Below are 22,294 nucleotides of genomic sequence, written 5' to 3'. Positions count from 1 at the left end.
CAGAAAATTAATGTGGTGCAATAAGCTATTTGCATTAGAAAGGAAAAAACCACAACAATAAACCAAACATATGTTTGTAAATATTTGGGTTTTTTTGAAACTCTTCAGCTCATGTACATGCCTCTTAAAAATATGTATTTTGAAAGCAAATGTTATAATTGTGTTATGACACCAGATACCAATACCAATCAGGTACTAATAAAATAAACCCAGAAATATTAACTAATTATATATAAAACCCAGTATTATAAAATTAATAAATATTTTGTAATGAATATGCAGTTATCGCTTGGATGAAACATACTTGTCTAAAAGTTCTGAGTTTCTCTACTGTAAATGATGGAATGTATTGATTGCTTCATAGCATCACACTTTGTAATTAAGCATCTCATAATAGATTACCTTAATTATTATCTGTATTTAATTTTTTTCTCTGTTTCTGTAGCTTATGGAATCCATAGTGTTACCATGTCTAACACTCCTACGCAAACTTGTGTATGCTGATCCAGTTGTTCGTCTGTCCCTTGCACAGCAGTCGTCTTTACTGCTTCAACTATTCAGAGGTAGAGATTCTATTTTCACTGTATGTCGTGGTTTAACCCCAGCTGGTAACTTAGAACCGCATAGCCACTTGCTCACTTCCTCACCTCCCCTGGTGGGATGGAGAAGAGAATTGGGGAAAAAAGGTAAAATTCAGGGACTGAGATAAGAATAATTTAATAATTGAAATAAAATATAACAACATCAATAACAATAATAATAACTGTAATGAAAAAGAGCGAGTGGGAAAGAGGAATAAAATCCAAAAGGAAAAAAAAAATACAAACAAGTGATGCACAATACAATCGCTAACCACCCACCGACTGATGCCCAGCCAGCCAGCCCTGATGACCAACCCCCAGTTTATATACTGAGCATAACATTCTGTGTTACAGAATATTCCTTTGGGTAGTTTGGGTCAGCTGCCCTGTCTGTGTGCCCTCCCAATTTCTTGTGCCCCTCTGGCCTTTTTGCTGGCAGGGCCTAAGAAACTGACTAAAAAAATCAGTGTGTTATCAACATTACTCTTATACTAAATCCAAAACACAGCATTGTACCATTACTGAAAATAAAATTAACTCTATCCCAGCCAGAATCAAGACACTGTAACACATACGTGAAAGAAAATATGTGAAACATGGTTAGATGTTTAACTAAAAACCTTCTTAAGAACCTTTGATCACTTTGGTCTCTAATATTTAAAAGATAAATCATTGTGTGCTGGTGTTACCCATGTTATGGCATCTGTTGAAGATGTTGGCAAACTGACCGTGGAAAACAGTTGGTTTTAACCATGTCCTTCTATTTATTTTGAAATACCAATGTTTTCCTAACAAAAATATCTTTATTTTATTCAGTTTCCCTGATATTCCAAAATGATCGTGCTGTTTTAACTGAAACTACAGTGTTGCTGTGTCTTCTGTTGTTTGATGAAGTAGCAAGAACAGAAACATGGTATGAAAAAAGACATTTAATGGCGTATTTTCTGGTAAAAATATAAGGGTTTAATGTGAATAAATTGATATATATATGTATACCCAAATAAATTATGCCCCAAACTTTTATGTATCCAAAATGGCATATTTGTAGGCCAAACAAATTGTTTCAGTACTTGGGTTGTATGCTTTATAGGTCTACGCAGCGTATTTTTGCAGTAAAAATACTTTTTACCTCAGTGTTCATTTTGTTTACTTTAATTTTCAAAAAACCCTGATTGGTCTTGTAATCCATCTTTTTCATAAGTGGAAACTACACAAATGAAATAGCTAGCTGTAGGTGTGGGGTTTTAAGTTAATTAGAACTTTCCTATTTACTTTGGCTTTTAAGTGTAGCAGCTGTCCTTAAACCAACAGACCTTAGCTGATGATGATTTACTATTGGAAATTTGCATATACATCAGAAAAAATATGGGTTTGGAATTGACACACATGAAATACACTGAAAAAAATTATGATCTTTATTTTTTTTCTGTAATAGAAAAAAGGAAACAAGCATGTGCTTTGGTATGTTGTCTTTAATTTTTATGTGCAGAACATCTGCAACAAATATTCTGTATGTGTATGTTCTAAGAACTATCTTAATGCAAAATCGTGAAGAAAAATTGTTTATAAGTACAAATTCTTCATCAATAGGTTACTAAGGAGCTAGCTAGAGGAAAAAATACAGCTAGATAGGAATAATAAGGAAATAATAATTGTAGCATTAGTAGACAATCAAAGTTTAAAATAGCGAATAATAACTATAACTTAATCTCTTGCAGGGCTGATGGTATAACCGGTAATGGTACTGGCCCACCTGCCTTCAGTTTACCTGTTGCCGTTGTCAGAAGGTATATGTGTGGGTTTGGTGTGTGTGGGTTTTTTTTGTTTTGTTTTTTTTTTTTTTACAGTTAACTTTGCTGCTTTCCATTTCTTGTCCTTTCTAAAGTATGGAGATGGGACCATGAAGGGGAAACCTTTGATGTTAAAAATGCAGACAACTGGATTTAAATGTGGAGTTTTTTCTCCAAGTCTTTGATCTCTGAAAAAGTTTCAAAAACTTTATTTTCAGATTTGAAAGCTTGCTCGAATACAGCATTTAATTAAAAAAAAAAAACCAACAAAAACCAACCACCAACCAACCAAACCACCAACTACTTTTTAAATTATTTTTTTTGTTTTTAAGGTATCATATCCCAGTCAGGATCACTGCTCATCATGTGGTTAGCCCTAATACTGTTGTGCTGCCATTGTCTTCTGAGTGCTTGACTATGAAACCTGTGTCAGATATGCTTAAGATGGCTTGGAATCTGTCGTGGTACCATGGGATTGAAAACCTATTGCAACTTACAAATTATGAGAAGGAAGCAGAAATGTGAGCTGTTTTATCTTGATTTTAAATCCCAATATGTTTCAATTAAATTAGTGTTCCATCAAGTTTAAATAGGTTTTCAGCTTCAAACAGCAGTTCAAGTTTTGACTGGTTTGAGAATACCATCCTTTCAGATGTAAAGGATCATGTCCAAAGAGGCTGTAGATATGTTGTAGCAGCCAATGTTTTACTAAATAGCATTTATACCTGAAGTCTAGAGCTTGATCCAACTTTTATTGATGGTCAGACTTATTTCAAACAATTTTAAATAGCTTTTGTGGCTGTTTTTCTTTGTAGTCGTGGGGTTTTTAGGGAGCTGCCTTTTTTCCCTTTTATAATTGCATGAAGTTTTCTCTTTGGGGATTTAAATTTCAGATAAATATTCTTTTTAAAGTTAATACTAGGAATTATGGTAGATAATGAAGAAAATTCCCTTTACATCCTTTGGTTAGTTCTTGGTTAAGTATAGTTTCTCTTGTTGAGTCTATTTTGTATACAGAAAATGTCTTAGGAGATTCTTGATTTAATAGGACTGAAATGCTTATATCTCTATCTCCGTCCACCTTGGAAATTTTTTAGGTTTTGCTTTTGTCCTTTAAGGGACCTGCAAGTTTTATTAGTAAATAGCATGGTTCTGAGCCATTGGAAACTGCAGTTATTGATTTGATAAATCATTTTGAAGTTCCCTCAAGCAAAACCAAAGCACTCTCTTAAAAAGAAAATAGGAAAATAGTATAGTCCAAATGACCAACATTTACAATAGCATGGAGAAAAAGTTCATTGCAAACAATGTGAATAGCACCTTTCAAGTAACTTTTTTAGAGGTGCCATTTTTCCAAAGAACTCAAACAGCTCAGGATTTAAATGCCCTGGTGTGTGTTATTGTTGTTGGATTTTGTTTTCTTGGAGGGGTGGAGGGTGGGAGAGGAGAAAGGGTTGGTTAACAAAAATAAATTTGTAAGGCAACTTGTGTTTTGTCTTCTCATTTGAACTGGGAAGTAAAGGAGTCAACACTGACTGAAATAATTTATAAAGATAGTGGCTGTTAATGATTTTTCTCTTACACCTTTTCAGATTTTTTGATTCGCTAAAACTGTCCTCAGAAGACATTCTTATACTCAAAATAACTCACGCCAACTATGGACTGCAGGATTGTCTGAATTCAATTATTCAGGCAGTATCACACAGAGATGTTAAGGCTGCTCTCACTAGGCTTAGTTTTTATGTTCTAAATGACAGGCTTGCATTAAAAGGCAGTTCTGGATCTTGCGGAACCACTTTGAAAAGCTTTGTTTGGCAAAAAGCAATAAACAGGTAAGCATATTGATTACAGAAATCCAGTAAGGATTATGGTGCTTAAATTGTAAAATTCCTAGGTTTTGTATTTGAAATTTTTGGAATTGATTGTCCGTGCATCCGTGATTGATATATATATATATATATATATATATATATAATGTATATGTGTCTATGTATATGTGTGTGTGTAGATATATATATATGTTGTTTCCCTGTATCTGCTGGAGGGACAACACAGCAAGGCATAAGCAATCTAGGAGGTTCCTGGAGAGTATCGGTGACAACTTCCTGATCCGGATGACAGAGAAGCCAACAAGGAGGGGTGCTCTGATGGATCTCATGCTCACAAATGAGCAAGAGCTAAGGCAGTTTTGGCTGTAGCGACCATGAAGTGATAGAATTTAGGATCCTGAGAGGAGGGAGAAGGGCAGAAAGTAAGATCACAGCGCTGGATTTCAGGAGAGCAAGGTTTGGCCTCTTCAAAGATCTCATTGTTAGTGTCCAATGGGATCATGCCCTGGAAGGAAGAGAGGTCCAAGAAAGCTGGTTAATAGTCAATGACTGCCACCTCTGAGCTCAAGAGGGGTCCGTGCCATTGAGCAGGAAGTCAGGCAAAAATGCCAGGAGGCCTGCATAAATGAGCAAGTAGCTCCTGGCAACACAAGAAGGAAGCCTGCAGAGGGTTAAGTAGGGACAGGTAACTTGGGAGTAATATAGAAACAATACCTGACCATGCAGAGGCACAGTTAAGAAAGCTGAAAACCCACCTGGAATTCAGTCTGATGGGGGACATCTAAAGCAGTAAGAAGGACATCTTATAAGTACATAGATGACAAAAGGAAAGCTCAGGAAAATGTGAGCTTGCTGCTGAATGGGGCAGGGACTACAGTGACACAGGACATTAAAAAGGCTGAGGTCCTGAATGTTGTCTTCACCTCAGTCTTTACTAGCAAGACTGACTTCAGGAATCCCAGGTCCCAGAGACTTGGGGGAAAGCCTGGAGCAAGACAGGCATACTGTTGGTGGAAGAGGATCAGCTTAGTGAATATGTAAGTAAATTGGACATACATAAATCCATGGGCACTGATAGGATGCACCCATGAGTGTATCCCAACTGATGTAATTTTATGTCCACTTTGGTCAATCAAGGTGATTGGGAGAGGTGCCTGAGAATGGTAGGAAAGCAACTATTGATCCTATCTTCAAGAAGAGCAGGAAGGGAGGACCCAGGGAACTACAGGCCAGTCAACCTCACCTCGATCCCTGAGAAGATGACAGAGCAACCAATTCTGGAAATCCTTTCCATGCACATGAATGACCAGAAGATCATCAGGAGTAGTCTGTATGGATTCGCCAAGGGGAAGTTGTGCTTGACCAGCTTGCCAATACCCTTCTACAGTGAAGTGACTGGTTTGGTAGATGAGGGTAGAGCAGTGGATATTGTGTATTTTGACTTCAGGAAGGCTTTCTGACGCTGTTCCCTGTAAGATTCTTGTAGAGAGGTTGACAAGGTATGGGCTAGAAGAGTGGAATGTGAGATAGTAAACTGGCTGCACAGCCAGGCCCAGAGGATGGCAATCAGTGGTATGAAGTCCAGTTGGAAGGCAGTAACTAGCAGTATGCTCCAGGGATCAATATTGGGTCCGATCCTGTTTAGCATCTTTATTAATGGTTGGGATGTTGGGGTGGAATGCACCCTCAGTGGTTTTGCGTAAGTTAGAAACTGGGAGGAGTGGCTGATATGCCAGGGTCGTGCTGACATCCAGAGGGACCTCAAAAGGCTGAAGAAGTGGGCTGACGGAAACCTCATGAAGTTCAACAAGGGGAGGTACAAAGTCCTGCACCTGGGGAGGAACAATGCCATGTGCCACTAAATGCTAGGGTTCACCAAGTTGGAAAGCAGGTTTCTGGAAAAGGAACTGGGGATGCTGGTGGACACCAAGCTGAACGTGAGCCAGCAATGTGTCTTTGCAGCAAAGAAGGCTAGCGGTATCCTGGACTGCATTAGGAGGAGTGTTACCAGCAGGTTGAAGCAGGTGATCCTTTCCCTCCACTCAGTACTGGTGAGGCTGGGTCCAGTTCTGGACTCCCCAGTCCAAGAGAGACATGGACATACTGGGGAGAATCCAATGAAGCACCACAAAGATGATGAAAGACTAGAGCATCTTTCCTATAAGAAAAGACTGAGAGAGCTGGAACTGGTAGGTCTGGAGAAGAGAAGGGTCAGGATGGGGATCTTGTCAATGTGTACAAGTACCTGAAGGGAACATATGAAGAAGATGGAGCCAGGCTCTTTGCAGTGGTGCTCAGTGACAGGACCAGAGGCAACAGGCACACACTGAAACACAGGAGGTTCCTTCTGAACATAAGAAACACTTTTTTTCCCATGAATGTGACTGAGTACTAGCATAGGTTGCCCCAAGAGGCGGTGGTGTCTTCATTGTTGGAGGTATTAAAAAGCCACCTGACCATGGTCCTGAGCAACTCACTGCAGTTGATTCTGCTTGAGCAGGGTGGTTGGACTAGCTGACCTCCAGAGGTCCCTTCCAACCTCAATGATTATGTGATTCTGTAATTTACATAAACAGACCCAGCAAAAATTAAGAATTTTTATATAAGGATTATTTAAAATGCATAGGTAGGTTTTTCTATTATTATTAATTACTAGTATTTAATAGCCATTGCCTTTTTCTTTCCTGCTTGTGACCCTTTTCAGACTTTTCTAGCTTTTACTGTAGGCAGTTCCATGTTTACTGCATGTAAATACACTTTTTCAATAGATGTAACAATTTTATATTATAATAATACACAATAAATTTGTGATACTAGGTAAGTATAATAATTTAGTTTAGTTAATATTGCATGTGAAAGTATTTAAATATATATGTATAATTAGCATAAGTCCATATTTGCTATATGTAGATATATATTATATACATATTTACCCTCTATAATTCCACATTTACAGGTGGCTTCAGTCCTATTAGGCTGAGATTTTAAAGTCTCTTAATGTGCAACAGGTATGAAAGCAAGTATTTTTGTTTGCATTGCAGGTTTCTGCAAGTGCTTCCAGCTTCTGTGGAGGATGAGAAGCTTTTAGTAGACGTCTTAAGATTTTTAAACAGATTGCTTAGAGAGCAGAGTTCAAGTTTGGAGTCAGAGCGTCTAAAGTGGCTCTTGCAATCATTGCTAAAGAATGTAAGAATATACCTAAGAAATTAGTTGTAGACTGTAAGAAATGATATAACTGTGAACTGGTTGGTTGGTTTGTTTCTGGTGAGTTCCTCAAGGAAAATGACTTCTGTTTTCAAAAGCAAGAAATAGCAGATCTTGTAGTATTAATGTTTGCTGCTTTGTGGCCGGTGCTACAGTTTTAGCATTTGGTGTAGTTAAATTGGAACAAGAGTAAATTTCCTTCTCTCCTTTACTTGGTATATGAATTGCTTTTCTAAACTCAAATACTCTATTTGCCAGAAGCAAACAACATCTCCCTGTGTGTGTCTTGGTCTGGTGTAGTCAACTGTAGTAGTAAGTTTGCATAGAGCCATGTAACTATAGTTAGCTATGCAGAGCTCTATATGTACATATAATTATATATACTTATATGGTTAATTGTGTGGCTATATATACATATGTGTGTGTGTACCTACACAGCTGTATAACGTATGCTTAGCTAAATAACTACATATGTATTATCTCTGTAACTTAAAGGATGAGGTTCCATACAGGTTTGTTTGGCAAAGGGATATAAATGAACATTATCTGTCTTGCGTTAAGAACAAGAATTGAAAGTTAGGACTGAAGTTTTTGCTTCAGTGTGTCTGTTGCTTAAGTTTGTTTTTTAAACGGTTGTAAAATATTTTCATAAGCATGAGGAAGTTATTATATGAGCATACAGTTCAGTTGCTGTAGCTTAAATGCATGTATAATATCAAATGTAATTTTTTTCCTTTTCAGTTTTTCTAGATTCCTGTGCCTTTCCTTTAAAGAGATCCATTTTATCCAATACTGTTCATTTAAGAGATGTAAAATTGGAAAGTATAAAAACAAATAGGAATTGAACATCATAAAGCAATGTAAAACAACTTTTATTGTATTTGTCAAAATACAATAATTTAATCTTGCTGTATAAAAAGCAATAGTTAAACGCCAAGGAAAAAGTGATGGCTGCACTGAAGTTTGCAAAGTACTGTTCTTCACAAAGCAAAGGCATACTGCCCACATGCAAGATCATTCATGGTCCTACAAAGGATATCATGTTAGGTACAGTCTTCGTACACTTGCATTTTCTCATCTTAAAATACAATCTAAATAAACATTTACAAGAAAATGCTAATAGTCTTCATTTCAATTACTTACAGTATTCAGGTACTTCAATTTATATGGCTGAGAATCCTATAAAATTTTATAAGTATAACCCATTCAATATATTAATATAAAACCCGTACATGAAATGATTTTAAGTATTTCAGGAAACAGACATACAAGATACAACTTGAACTAATATTTCCACTATGTGTTTTCTGGTTTTTGTGATCTATTTTTTTTATTGCAGGTTATTGCTGTGTATAACTGACCTCTTTCATGCTTCAAAATACACCATGTCATGGCTTAATGCCAGGAGATTTTAAAGGCCTTAACAGTAGATTCTTTTATGGTGTTTAGTAGATTCAAGATTCAAGTAATTAGTAATTGTAGGAATTTTTCACTGTGCTTTTTACAGAAATACTACTTAGTAAAATGATAATGGAATTTGTGATACACAATGTGTGTTTTCTGCAAGCTCTTAACAGAAAAATGGCTTTAATGTGGGTATTAAAATAGGATTTAAACAATGCATTATGTGACTGTATTTTTATTATTTTCTTTTAGAAGCCAAAATCCCTTTTGAGCCTCCTGGTACGACCAGAATCCCAAGTGCGGAATGAAATTGATGAAATACAGACTGCTGTCAGGCAGCAACTGGATAAAGAACTCATTCGTCTTTTTAACACATTGTTACGTTGTTCCATGTCAGTAACTGACAGGTACAGTGTAAATGGATCTGCCCATGTAATTCTTACTAGGGATCGTAATACCTCCTGCTACTGTATCTTGGCTAGAATTTGAATGCAATTACATCATGACTCACTCATTTTAAACTGTAAAAATGGAATATACTCTTCTTGAATCGACAACAACAAAACCAGTAAATTAACTAGGAAACTTGGAAGAGTATTTACTAGTGGTCGCTTTTTCAGCAAATGGATAATTAAACTGGTTGCAGGGAGAAGACAGACCATATCTTTTCCTCTGCTGGAATTTTTCACAAGCAAATGGTAACTTCATTGATTTTGTAGCTTTTATTTATAGCAAAGTAAAACATTGAAATATTTGAAATATCAACAAATGTTTATTTTCATTGAGCATCTTTTTGGCCCGATACAGTATATCAGTGCACATTGTTTAGGGTAGCTCCTTCCAGCATCAAGTTCAAACTTTTTTCTGTCAATGAAGCAAATACAGAAATTAATTTCTATTATTTTTTTTCTCAGCGTTTCTAATACAGTATCTTTCCACACTAAATCTCTCTCTGTCCAACTGTATTCTAAGAGATACTAAAGTTGCAGCTTAAAATAGTGTTTGTTTATTTAAGTGCCACAATGTAACTGTTTGAAAAGATACTTCCAAAATGTTACCACCTTCATTCTTCCCACTAGGTTATTCATTTTCGAAATATTTTGACAGCTGGAAAAGGAAGGATTATAGAAATCCCTGCTAGTTGTATCTCACACTGCTGTATTTTCAATCTACCTGAATTCTAGGTTGATAGTATTTTGCAGGAAATATTTTTACACTTGTCTCTTGAACCAGAACAAATATAAGTGTAACTGCAAAGCTTTGTAACTCTTCTCAGTATGTTACCCATTGTCCTCAATCTCTTGCTCTTTATTTAACATGCACCTTAATAATTAGAGATATATCTCATTTGTACCTTTTTAGTTAAGCAGCCCTGTTATAATCAGATACAATAATATGTTTTTAGGACCTGGGTGAAACTAGAAATGTCAAATTAATTCCATGTTATTCTGTGCATAAGGCAATGGTAACTAAATGAGATGCTGAGACTTACAGACTTAATAGTAAGAAGAATGAGGCATTGGCCTCTTGGAAAATGATTCATTATAATAACTTCATGCTGATGGTTGATCTTTTTTGGTTTTCACAATTATTTCAGAGAGGGCTTGGAACTTGCTGGCTTTTTCAGAACTGAACTGGCTCTGAAGCTACTGCAATGCTTAAGGCTAACAGATGCACCACATTTTTATGGACTTCCTTCACTGGAGAGAACATTACGAGGAATGGTTCATGTTACTGCACTTCCAGACTGGAGCACCTATTCTGCTGCAGTTGAACCCATCACAATTTGTAAGAAATATTTAACAGGTCTTCTTGAGGTAAGTAACGTATGTTATTACTTAGCTTTTGGTTTGAATGCTTGTAAAGAACTTAACTAATGACACTGAAATTTTTACAATGTACTTTTGGAGAATAACATCACTAGGAATAGGTGTGGGAAAGATGATTTTTTTCAGCTAAGTAGCAAAAATATAGAGACTAGATTAAGTGATATGTTTCTGTACCTGTGAAGATTTGTTGTATTGTGTGTGCCTTCATCTCTTGTTTAAGAAGTAATATAAAGTGACTGTAGTTTAAGTAAGATGAAAAATAGATTTATTTTTTTTTTTAAATAACTGAATTGCTAAGAGGAAAAATCCAAGATATTCTCCCACAGGCAAAATCCATGTGTGAAAAGTTGTCTGGGGGAGTTAAGCAGGTTATTAACAGAGAAAGCAGAAAAGAGGTAATTCAAGTGCTGCAGTTGTTAGGAAGCCAAAATTTCATTCTTTGGTGTGCTTATTTGTTTGCTAAGTCCATGGATGTGATGGACAACTAACAAATAGCATATTTTGAAAATCCCAGTTTCTTAAAACTAGGAAAAGCATATATCTGGCTTTCTGCTTGTTGTACCTACTCTACTGAATACCTGTAAATTTAGATGTGGGTTTTTTTGTTTCAAATACTAAAATCTATTTGTTGCTTTGGTAAAGGCTTGAAAAAAATTTAAAGTAATCTTAGTTCATTTGAGATTCTGAATGATATGGATAGCAACCAGATAAGTGTCTGGAAAGTTTGTATACAAATGATAATCATGTTTGTGATGAAAAAAGATATAGTGTTTTAGGGGCAAGTATTAACTTGCCAAGATCTCTTGAGTAGAAATAAATATTTTAGAGCTATTTGATTAGATGACTTCTGAGGTTTGAAGTCTAGACTAAAAATGGCACCATGGTTACAGATATTGTCATGTAAAAGAAGGATTATTACTGGGCAAAATCATAATAAATATTATGGAATGAAATCAACTTGTGATGCGTAAGACTTATGTGTAGAAGAATTATGCAGTTTTACTTGGCCTAAATATGAAAGCAAATACAGTTTTCTTTTGGGGGGAGGAGAGGAAGTGGGTTTGCGAGAATTCCTGTAGAGTGGGATTCAAAGTAAGAACAACAGCAAAAATGGAGAAGTTTAAATTGCCATGTTTTGGGGAGAAGAATACATCTAGAAGTGTAGGTCTTAAGATTATAATTTTTTAAAAAGCATTTTTGGGCATGTTTCGTTGAAAGCAGCATGCTTTTTATTTTAACATGTATGGTTAGATATTTGGTCAGAGAGTATTTTATGTTATGATCCAGTGACCTTTTCTGTTCATTAGAATTTGGTATGGAAAGCTAATGTACTTATTCCAATTCAAATCTCAATAAAAGATACAAATGACCTTTTTTCTTGAACACAGAATTTTGAAAAGAAACTATATTATTCATTCCAAACGTAGTATAAAAAACTGGGTACAACTAATGGACTCTTTCCATCAAAACCAAATTTTCAGTTTTGTATTCAATATTGTGCTCATTACTAAGCTTGAATACATTCTTCATTTGGAGAATCAAATCAAAAACACTGATCTTTGGAAGTTTAACCATATAGGAAACCATCACATGACCAATAACTTGTAAATAAATAAATAACAAAATTCAGCTAAAAATCTGCCATCTTTTCATGAGTTTAAATTATAATTTAGTAGTGTGTAAGACAGTACTCTACCTATTACAGTAAAGCTACCATGAACTTGTACCCCTGCTCCTAGGTCATCTCATCATTTTATGTTGAATGGGGAGGAAACGCTATGTCCTTCATGGGAAAAGGTGTTACAAAAAGCACAGTTCTTTGCTTGCTTCACTTATCTCATGAAATGATGGCTCAAGCCAAGGATATGGTGAGTGCAATACAGTTGTCCTTATGTTGTCATTTATGAGGGTTATGCACAAATATATTTTATCTGTTGGAGTTAAATGATAGATTTTCATATGTGGTGGGGGAAGATGGCAATATGGCAATAGAGAGTAAAAATAAAAAAATATTTGGTAGTCTCATTTAGTATATAATGTTAGATAAATTAATAGGATAAAGTATAGTATACAGGAAAGCTGAAGATTCAGTTCTAGTCTTACTGAATCTATTCTGCAAGTAATTCTGTGGACTTAGAAAGACTTTGTTTCAGAATAAGGTATAATTTTATTTTTACAAAAAATGAGAAATCAGAATTTTTATGTAGGATGAATAAATTTAAAGATTTATAGCATCATTATTTCTTCAGCCTTCTACAGATAACAGGCTTTCTAACATGTTTACACATGTATGTGTGTATATATGTCTCTATATAGATGTATATATATAAAATCATATATGAAAGAATGGTTGTCTCATAAAAGGAGCTATAATTACTTACTAGAAAAATTTCTATCTGTGTTTTGTGTCCACGTGCATATTTTGAGAGCTAAATTTTTGAGAGTTTAGGAGAAATAGCCTTCATCCTGAAGCAGTTACAGCAAATTTAACAGTTTAGTGTAATCATTTTGGAGAATTAAAATCCACTGTTATTAATATCTGTGATAGCCACAAGTGAAAACTTTTCAATATGATCAAGTACACATGTAACTACAAATAGCAGTATACCTGCTTCTCCAAATTCCAGATGTCCATTTCTTCAGTTATTTAGTAATTCTTCAAGACATTAAGTGCTGACAAGGTTTATTAAAATTGTGGGGGGACAAAGTATTAAGCACACTGCAGGAAGACTGCAGACTCCAAAGAATTAGATCGGAAATGCATGGATGAAGGAGTGGATTTGAACTGAATTTTTTTTTTTAATATCAGTCTCATAAAATAATATGTGTAGTGGCATAATGATAGGTGGCATTCTTTTGTGTCTATAAATCATAACCTGTGTACAACAGTGTTACTGTCTAGACTGTAGCAGTAATTTATATTCTCAAAGAAATTTTAAATCCTTTTACAATTATGTGATTCAGTGTCTAATCTTATGGAAAGAGAAATACAAAATTAATCTTCTTCCTCTGTGCAAGCAGTGTTATAAAAGAGTACACCGTATAACTGTGATTTAAAATACCAATAAATTAATACTAATTTAAAATGCACAATCTGATGACTTGAAATTAAAACTAGTTAAATTTTTTGTTGTTTGCATATTAGCAGTATTAGGGACTACTATGGTTCTTTGCTATTAAAAGCACCACCTTGTTAAGTCAGACATAAGATCTTTTAGCACATACTGATGGACAGAGGTTACTTAGATGTTCATAGCCGTACATGGGAAACAAAGCATATACTTACGGTGTACTGGAATTGCTTTAATGTTTTGTTTGTTTGCTATGGTGACATTTCACTGGTTATGCTTTGCTGACCAGTGCTTTTTATTTCATTTTGTATATGAATGCCTTCCCTTTGCAAATTCAGACTCTAAATTACTGTGCTTTTTGTAATTAATACTGTGTGTTGAGAAAATACACACAAATTATGCTGCTCCAAATGAAACGTCAGTCATCTACCATGTAAAAGTATACAGGACTGAGATGGTCAGAAGACACATACATAAAATTTCAGGTGCCATGATTCATTATGAACTTTGCATTCTTTGTATAGTGCCATGGTTAAATGGAGCATTTTGCTGGTATGGTTTGCAGGTATGGTTTTGTTTGGTGGGTTTTTTTTTTTTTGTTGTTTGTTTTTTTTAGCCTGAGCTAAAGAAGTTAATTTGCAAAGTCACGTATGATTTGATGGAATCTACAGCTAAGTAGCATGTAGTAGTCTGCGAGACTTTATTTAATGATGTGGCAGGCACATGAAGAAAAAGAATGAATTACAATCAAAGTAGTAATTTCATGTTCTTATTTGGTAGTTTTCTGGGCATGCATAAAATATGAGAGAAAGACACATGTTAATAATAAGCAACGCTCCCCCCCCCCCCCCCCCCCAACCCCATAAGGAGTAAATTTTGAATGGAAAAAATTATCCCAGTATTTCAAGTAAAATATTTAATCTCCCTTTAGCACTGCATTTCTAATTCGATGAAGAAGATGCCACAAATTTAATTTTATTCACTAGATGAAGTCAACAGGTTAAATGCATGTTTATAGAGGCAGAATAAAAACATCTTTTTTCCTGGAATATCACTGTTATGTGCATTTTAAGTGTTTTAGTATGTAATTGGTAGCTCAGGCTGTTGCTAGATTAGCATGGCATTGAAAGATTTATAAAATAATTTCTTCATTTATTTTCTGTTTTCCTATCAGGACTGGATTTCTCTCTGGTCTTTGCCTTGTGATAACAGTGAAGAACAAGTTCTTTCTCAGCTAGGTCTGGCTTGGCTGGTTCCTTTATGGGTAGATAGAGACCCTGAGGTTAGTTAATGTAATGTTAAATTGATACCTTATTTTGACCCTTAAGTATTTGCAAAATTTTTGTTTCATTAACTTAATATTAAAACTACTGTTCTGCATTATTTAAAGTGTTCCTGACTATATCCTAAATAACAGTAATAAAGTAATGACAGTTGCCTTCCATATGGCTTCACTAAGGGTGAGTCGTGCCTGACAAACTTGATGGCCTTCTGTGGTGGGGTTACAGTGTTTGTGGATGAGGGAAGAATGACTGATGTCATCTATGTGGACTTGTGCAAAGCATTTGACACTGTCCTTCATGACATCCTTGCTCTAAACTGGAGAGACATGTATTTGATGGATGGACCACTTGGTAAGGGATTGGCTGGATGGTTGCACTCAAAGGTTCCAGTCAGTGGCTCAATGTCTGAGTGGAGACCAGTGACGAGTGGTATTCCTCAGGAGTCAGTATGGGGACTAGCAATGTTTACCAGCTTTGTTGGCAGTGTCGACACTGGGATTGAGTGCACCCTCGGCAAGTCTGCAGATGACACCACGCTGACTGGTACAGTTTATGTGCTGGAGGGAAGGGATACCATCCAGAGGGACCTTGATAGGCTTGAGAGATGGGCCTGTACGAACCTCATGAAGCAACAAGGCCCAGTGCAAGGTCCTGTACAGGGGTCAGGGCAATCCCAAGCACAAATACAGGTTGAGGGTAGAGAATGGATTGAGAGCAGCCCTGAGGAGAAAGGCTTGGGGATATTGGTGGCTGAGAAGCTCAACATGACCTGGGAATGTGCACTTGCAGCTCAGAAAGCCAACTGTATCCTGGGCTGCATCAAAAGAAGCATGGCCAGGAGAGGGTTGAGGGAGGTGATTCTACCCCTCTGTTCTACTTTGGTGACACCCCACTTGGAGTATTGTGTTCAGCTCTGGAGCCCCCAACATACGAAGGACATGGACCTATTGGAGTGAGTCCAGAGGAGGGCCATGAAGATGATCAGAGGCTGGAGCATCTCTCCTATGAAGACAGGCTGAAAGAGTTGAGGTTGTTCGGTTGGGAGGAGAGAAGACTCCAAGAGGACCTTATAGCAGCCTTACAGTACCTAAAAGGGGCCTACAAGAAAGCTGGAGAGGGAGTTTATACAAGGGCACGTAACGATAGGACGAGGGATAATGGCTTTAAACAGAAAGAGGATAGATTTAGATTAGATATTGGGAAGAAATTCTTTATTGTGAGGGTGGTGAGACGTGGGAACAGGTTGCCCAGAGAAGTTATGGATGCCCCATCCCTGGAAGTGTTCAAGGCCAGGTTGGATGGGGCTTTGAGTAACCTGGTCTGATGGAAGGTGTCCCTGCCCATGGATGGCATGGGGATTTGTAACTAGATGATCTTTTAGGTATTTTCAAACCCAAACCATTCTATGATTCTATATAAACATCTTCTGAGAAATCCTTCCCTGTATCTTCTGTCTTCCATGCTTTTGATAGTCACTCATGATCATGATTCTTAGGCAGTTTTCATTGACATTGATGTTACTTAGTTGCAAAGCAGAAACATTTATGTGAATGACAAATTTAGGGCAAATGTATTTGAAGCAAATCTGTTAAATTGTGTTTGCTAAATGGAACTGTTTAAGTGGTAAAATGTGACGAATATTGAAGGCTATCTTAGTATTTTTAAGTATTCAAAAATCTGTTTTATTAATTCTGTCATTTTTAGATACACATAGTTGTGATTATGAGCATAGGGCCAGGGAAATATAGGAAAAGAGATTACTTCTTAAATTATTCCCTTAAGCTCCAAATTCAGTTGATGAACCTTAATAATTGAAAAAAATATTCTAAGTACTGTAAGAAATACCACTTTGTGTTGTGTTTGTATGTACTAGGTGAGATTTACAGCACTTGGAATAGGATCAGCTCTTACATCTCTTGAAAGAGGATGTATTGCTTTAGCAGAAAGTTGCCAGAACATTTCAGGAGGGCTGTGGGGAACGGTGATGAACATCCTTCTGGATCAATTTGAATGTAGCATGGTACGCAGGGAGGTATGTTTCTTGTATCCTTCTACAGTCTTAGATTGTCAGGGTTTTTTTTTTCATTAAAGAGAATTTTTTTTTATTTATGTATCTATTCTCTGATGCTGCACAAAAACTACTGCTTTGTAAATTAAAAACTGCCTAACTGAAAATAAATATTCAGCTTCCTATTTAGAATTACACAAGAAGCAACAAAAATACAGGTGACTAGTGTAAAAGCAGAGATTATCCAAACAATAGACGTGAACACATTAAAAACTCCTAAGGCTTACTCAGGCAGAGAAATAGGTTGCTAAAGCATAACAGATTAGCCCAAATTGTAATGGCTGTTTTGTTCCATTTATGAACACTTTGGTGCAAAGTCATCACCTGTTCTGTAGTAAGTATCTTTTCATTGCAGCTATGAAATAATCTAATTTGTCTAGGCACTAAGATTTATTTATGAAAACTAAAAGCTTGTACTCTGGTAGAGCAGCATGTAGAAAGTTGCATAAAGCATGTACACAGTTTAAATATAGTATTACATATTTGTATCAACTAGTTGTAAGGTTTTTCTTGTTTTTCAATGACTAAAAAGGAACAACTGTGGCAAATAGTGGGTTAGTTTCTTCTCAACTGATTAGATTTTTCCAAAGTAATATTTTGAATTTATTTGTGCAAAATTCTTTTGAGAATGTGCTCTTTATTGTTTTTTTAACTTAAAAATCATGTTAGTAGTCTCTTAAGAGTCAAATTATTGCCAAAAGATTGGCAAAATATAAAAAAAGCAGTTTCAGTCCATCCACATGTATGTGAAATGTGCGTAATATAAATTAGAAAAACACACATGCCATGTACTTAGGAAAATATTTGGAACGTATGTGTCTGTGTCCCCCAATACGTGCCCCACATTGTCCCAATAATTTTATAATAATAAAAAAAAAAATACTTGAGAACAATAGTGTGAAGCATCATAAGCACTTATTTTCCTGCTCCAGGATTTTTTTCCAGTGTTTCTTGTAATGTAATCCTTATTCAATAGGATTGACTGTACTGGAACAGTGATGTGTTAGTTGTATATAAAAAGTAGTGTTTCCATGTGATTTCTATTCTGTCTCTTCCTTGTCTTTTTTTCTTACCAGCCTTCTCTTGTGCCCTGTCCTAATGACATCTGTCATAGGTGAAGTTTGAGGAGTTTTAGGTTATATCCTTCTAATTTTTTTTCAACATGAACATGAAAATTACTTGTTTCAACATAGGACTAAAGTAATGAAATAATAGGTAGACTGTGCTATTCAATCTGATGTGGTTTTTTTGAACTGTGATGGCTACATGGCAATATTGATGCTTTCATTTCTTTCAGGCTGCTTTTATTCTACAGAATCTCCTTGTGATTCCAATTCCTACAGAAGATGTGAAAGATTGTATTTGGCAAGTGAGTGACTATTACATTTGATGAGAAAGATCATAGTGTCACAGAGAGATGTTATTTGATATAAAAACTTATGTCAGTATACCTATACAATATAAGCTTAAAAATTACATGTCTAGGGTGATATTTTGGAAAGATACGTGAATAGACAAACTTCTTTCAAACTTCCAGCAAGCTCAAGAAAAGATCCAAAGTTAGTTTGTGTATATGTTGCATTTCATGAATGTAGTACCTTTGGGCTCCTAGGAAACATACTTACTTACACAGGATCATTAATGTTTTAGGACAGAAGTTGGTTGTTTATTTTACCCACACTTGGAATGCAACATGTTTTGAGGGGTATGAAGAAGAAGAAATTCTGAGAATGTGATAAAGAAATGCATAAATGATGAGAAACAACTCTTTCCAAAGAAAGATAAAGCAGCTTGTTGCTTAAGTCAATTTAAATGCTTCTTGAAAACAACCCCTTGCTCAAAGCAGGGCAAATTAGGGCAGGCTGCTCAGGGCTGTGTCCAGTTAGGTTTTGAGTATCTCCAAGGATGGAGACTCCACAACCTCTTCTCTAATGTTTGACTTACCCTCACAGGGAAAAAGTATTTCTTAAGTTTAAATAGAATTTCCTGTATTTCAGTTTTTGCTCATTGCCTTTTGTCCTGTCACTGGACACCAATGAGGAGAGTCTGTCTCCCTTTACGCAATATCTGATGAGAGAAAGTAAATTGATAAGGTCCTCTGGAGGCTTTTCCAGTTCTGATCTTGAGTCAGTCATCTCATGTTACTTTCAGTAGGTCTGGTTCATTGTACATAAAGATGTTTGGATTTTAGTTCCCAATTTTTCAAATCTTTGTGGCCTGATACCTGTTCTTTCTGTCCATCTCGCTCCTTCCAGTTTGTGAGATCATGTCTCATGATCATATGTCATCTCACACGTATATGTGAGAACAGTGCATGTTCTTTTTGAAGAAATTTGTGGATGCAGCCACATGCTGTTTTATCTGGTCCTTTCTGCAAAAGATCAAATTAGTGCTGGAAGACATACCTCATGTTCTTTTACTAGGATAAGTTATCTATGATTCAGCTGCACCCAAAATCAATTACACTTTTTTTTTTTTTTGCAGAATTACATTTTACAGTACGTCTTATGTTTCTTTTATGTCTGATCGTTAAAGATGATGTCCAAGTCATCTGGCCCTTGTTTCTGTCTTATTGCTTATGATTTATATCTTATCAATATAAATATTATTTAAATCCATAATGGCAGGGAATTTACAAGGGGCAGTGATTGTAACTTGTTGATCTCTATTAAGGTTGCTTTTTAGTCTTTTTTTTTGTTTTTTTTTTTTAAACATTTCAACAACTGAATTCAGTGGCAGAAATCTGGATGAATTCCAGCGCAATTAATAGAAGCTCTGAGTCCATGTGATTCTTATTAGGAAGTGCAATTTAATGGAAATTGGTCATCACTTAATAAGGGTTTCATGCTGAAAGATACTATGAAGCAACACTTTATGGTAGCTGGTAAATTAAAACTGTTGAAAATACAAACAACAATTAAAAACATAAGATACCACGAGGATTAAATTCTATATTTCACAGTTACACTTTTTTTTCTCCCTTGCGCCAAATAAGATGCTTTTTCTGTTGACTTTAATGCAAGCAAATTCAAAGGAGACCTGTTAAGTGGATCTGGGTGAATAGCATACCATAGCCAAAGTAGAACATTATCATTTTATCCCTTAGGCAAACAGGCATGGAAAAGGGAAGTCTGTAGATATAGTTTGTAGACCCCAATGTCTTCACAATAATGTCTATAGTGTTGCTGTTATCTAGTTGGTCTGCTTTACAATAATTCATTTTGCTATGTTCCTTTAAAGAGTGGCATAGGAAATTTTTTGTCATGAGTAAAGTCAACTTGTGGGAAGTATTCCAAGACTGCAACCTACTGTGTTGTATGAAGATTGCTGAAGTCAGAGCACTTTATAAATGTAATTGATGAGTAACTCCTTCAGACTCCCCATTGTACAATAAAATATCTGGTATAGCTTTTTAAACTGGCAAAGACAGTTCTAGATTGTAAAATTCTGACTAAATTTAACAAAAGTTCCAAAGTATGCATTTACTGTAGTTGATACATTCTAAATATATTGCTGACAGTGTATGAGTACAGTTTTATAATTCATCATAAACAGTTTACATGAAATGCTACATTCTTCTTCAAACTGTTGGTCATGTCTGATTCTCCATTAATTGGCGTAAAACGCAAATAGTGAAAATAGTCTGTCTGTATATTACAGAAACCAAAAAGAATGAACGGTAGCCATCTAAAACTCAGGTTATAACTTATCCTATAACACAAAATAGTTTTACTGCTTCTACTTGATCTGTTTTTTGTTTTGTTTTCATGGAAGGTAAGCTTAATTTCAATGTAAATGGAGGGGTTGGGGGAGATCTAGAGCCTTCTGGGGACAAATAGTGGTTTTCAAATTACTTATTTGCAGTTGGTCTACCTCTGGTTTTTCCTGACTGCCAAAGGAAGTTTCTAATTAGCACTGATGAATCTTCTTGCTATAATTTTAATTAGTTTATTTTTGAAGTACTGCAAGATGCCTCCTAAAACTGCCTTCCAGGACGTAATTGGTTTCAACTTTTGCTCAGTCTGCTGGCAAAAGACCAGCTAACGCTTCTAATTTTTATGGTCAGTCTAAACCAGGTTATGTTGTAGCTTAATAAAACTTCTTGTTTTCTGCAGAAAACATTGCAGAAATACTGTTACAAAGGCAGTCAAATCAAACTGTTTGAGATAAGACTACGAAGTCTTTCTTTTCAGGTGTAAATCCACTGCTCTAGAAAGTTTTCCCTGAAGTCAGTATTTAAAAAGAAATGACTGAAAACAGTTCTTGAAGAAGAATTTCTTTCTTTTTATGTCTTGTTTTCTAAATAAATCTTTTATCATGGTAGATTGACATGGCTACTGTAGTGTAATGGCAGTATACTTTAGAATAGGATGACCTTTTCAGGGTATTTAATGTTCTCTTAGCGCAAGTATGCTCTTTTTAGAAAGAAATCTTTTGCATGAGTTGATATGTATAAGTAGAATTAAATGAGAAATTAAAATTGCTAAGTCCTCTGACGCATTTGCTGTATCAAAACCATCCATTTATAGCTTTCCATGCCTTTGTACTTAGCTATTAACAAATTTCTCAGGGGTTAAATAACTACTTCAATTTTGCTAAATCGTTACAGCTTTTAAAAAATATTATGATTTTAGCTCAGCCTTAACAAAATCTACATTTGATTTTTGGGATCTATTAGTTATAGCCTGTAAACCAGCTATGTATACACACACACACAATATTAGACTTTTTTTTTTTTATTAACAGTTTATGTATAACATTCCTTCTAAGAAATTATGTTTGTGAATTTCATGTCTTCAGGGTCCCTGTGTACATGATGAAGAATCTGGCCTCTCTCAGACAGGAAAACCTGCACTTAAGGCCCTTTTGTATCACTGCAGATTCTATGAACATGTAAATCAGATGGTGAAACATTGTTACCTAGGATGCTATACGTTTGATTTGAATTCTTCCAAGGAAGACAACCTCATCATACAAAAAGGTGGTATAACTGGTGAGTGATGTTAATGTAATCCTGTAGTACTTTAAACTTAGTTAAATAACTTACAGTTTTGAGTAACTTACCTCAAATAGTTCTTACTGCAAACAGAACTGAAAATTAATATATAAACCATGCACTTAAATATGCCATTAAGTCAAAATACTGCTCTGAGGATTTAAGTAGGTAAGCCACTAGTGTAACATATCTCAGAAAAAGTTCTGAGCTGTTATTTATATATTTAAAAAGTTACAAAT

The 22,294-nt window shown here is 35.5% G+C and overlaps 1 protein-coding gene across 5 annotated transcripts in view; it reads left to right on the top strand.

Moving 5' to 3' along the window:
- The window catches only part of RTTN (rotatin), an 89,591-nt gene that overhangs the window by 31,748 nt on the left and 35,549 nt on the right, over positions 1-22,294 (top strand). For 4 of the 5 annotated variants that reach the window (XM_055705246.1, XM_055705248.1, XM_027798325.2 and 1 more), the window contains 13 exons: positions 446-563; positions 1,398-1,494; positions 2,300-2,368; positions 2,704-2,892; positions 3,964-4,203; positions 7,242-7,386; positions 9,061-9,215; positions 10,406-10,625; positions 12,377-12,505; positions 14,883-14,990; positions 16,865-17,023; positions 18,357-18,428; positions 21,860-22,052. In XM_055705246.1, the coding sequence (XP_055561221.1) occupies positions 446-563; positions 1,398-1,494; positions 2,300-2,368; positions 2,704-2,892; positions 3,964-4,203; positions 7,242-7,386; positions 9,061-9,215; positions 10,406-10,625; positions 12,377-12,505; positions 14,883-14,990; positions 16,865-17,023; positions 18,357-18,428; positions 21,860-22,052 (1,894 nt within the window). The remainder of the gene's footprint in view (positions 1-445; positions 564-1,397; positions 1,495-2,299; positions 2,369-2,703; positions 2,893-3,963; positions 4,204-7,241; positions 7,387-9,060; positions 9,216-10,405; positions 10,626-12,376; positions 12,506-14,882; positions 14,991-16,864; positions 17,024-18,356; positions 18,429-21,859; positions 22,053-22,294) is intronic. The other variant, XM_055705247.1, reaches the window with a different exon arrangement.

This window comes from Falco cherrug, chromosome 3, assembly GCF_023634085.1.
Source record: "Falco cherrug isolate bFalChe1 chromosome 3, bFalChe1.pri, whole genome shotgun sequence".
NCBI classification, from domain to species: domain Eukaryota; kingdom Metazoa; phylum Chordata; class Aves; order Falconiformes; family Falconidae; genus Falco; species Falco cherrug.
This window is presented reverse-complemented; position numbering and strand designations above follow the sequence as displayed.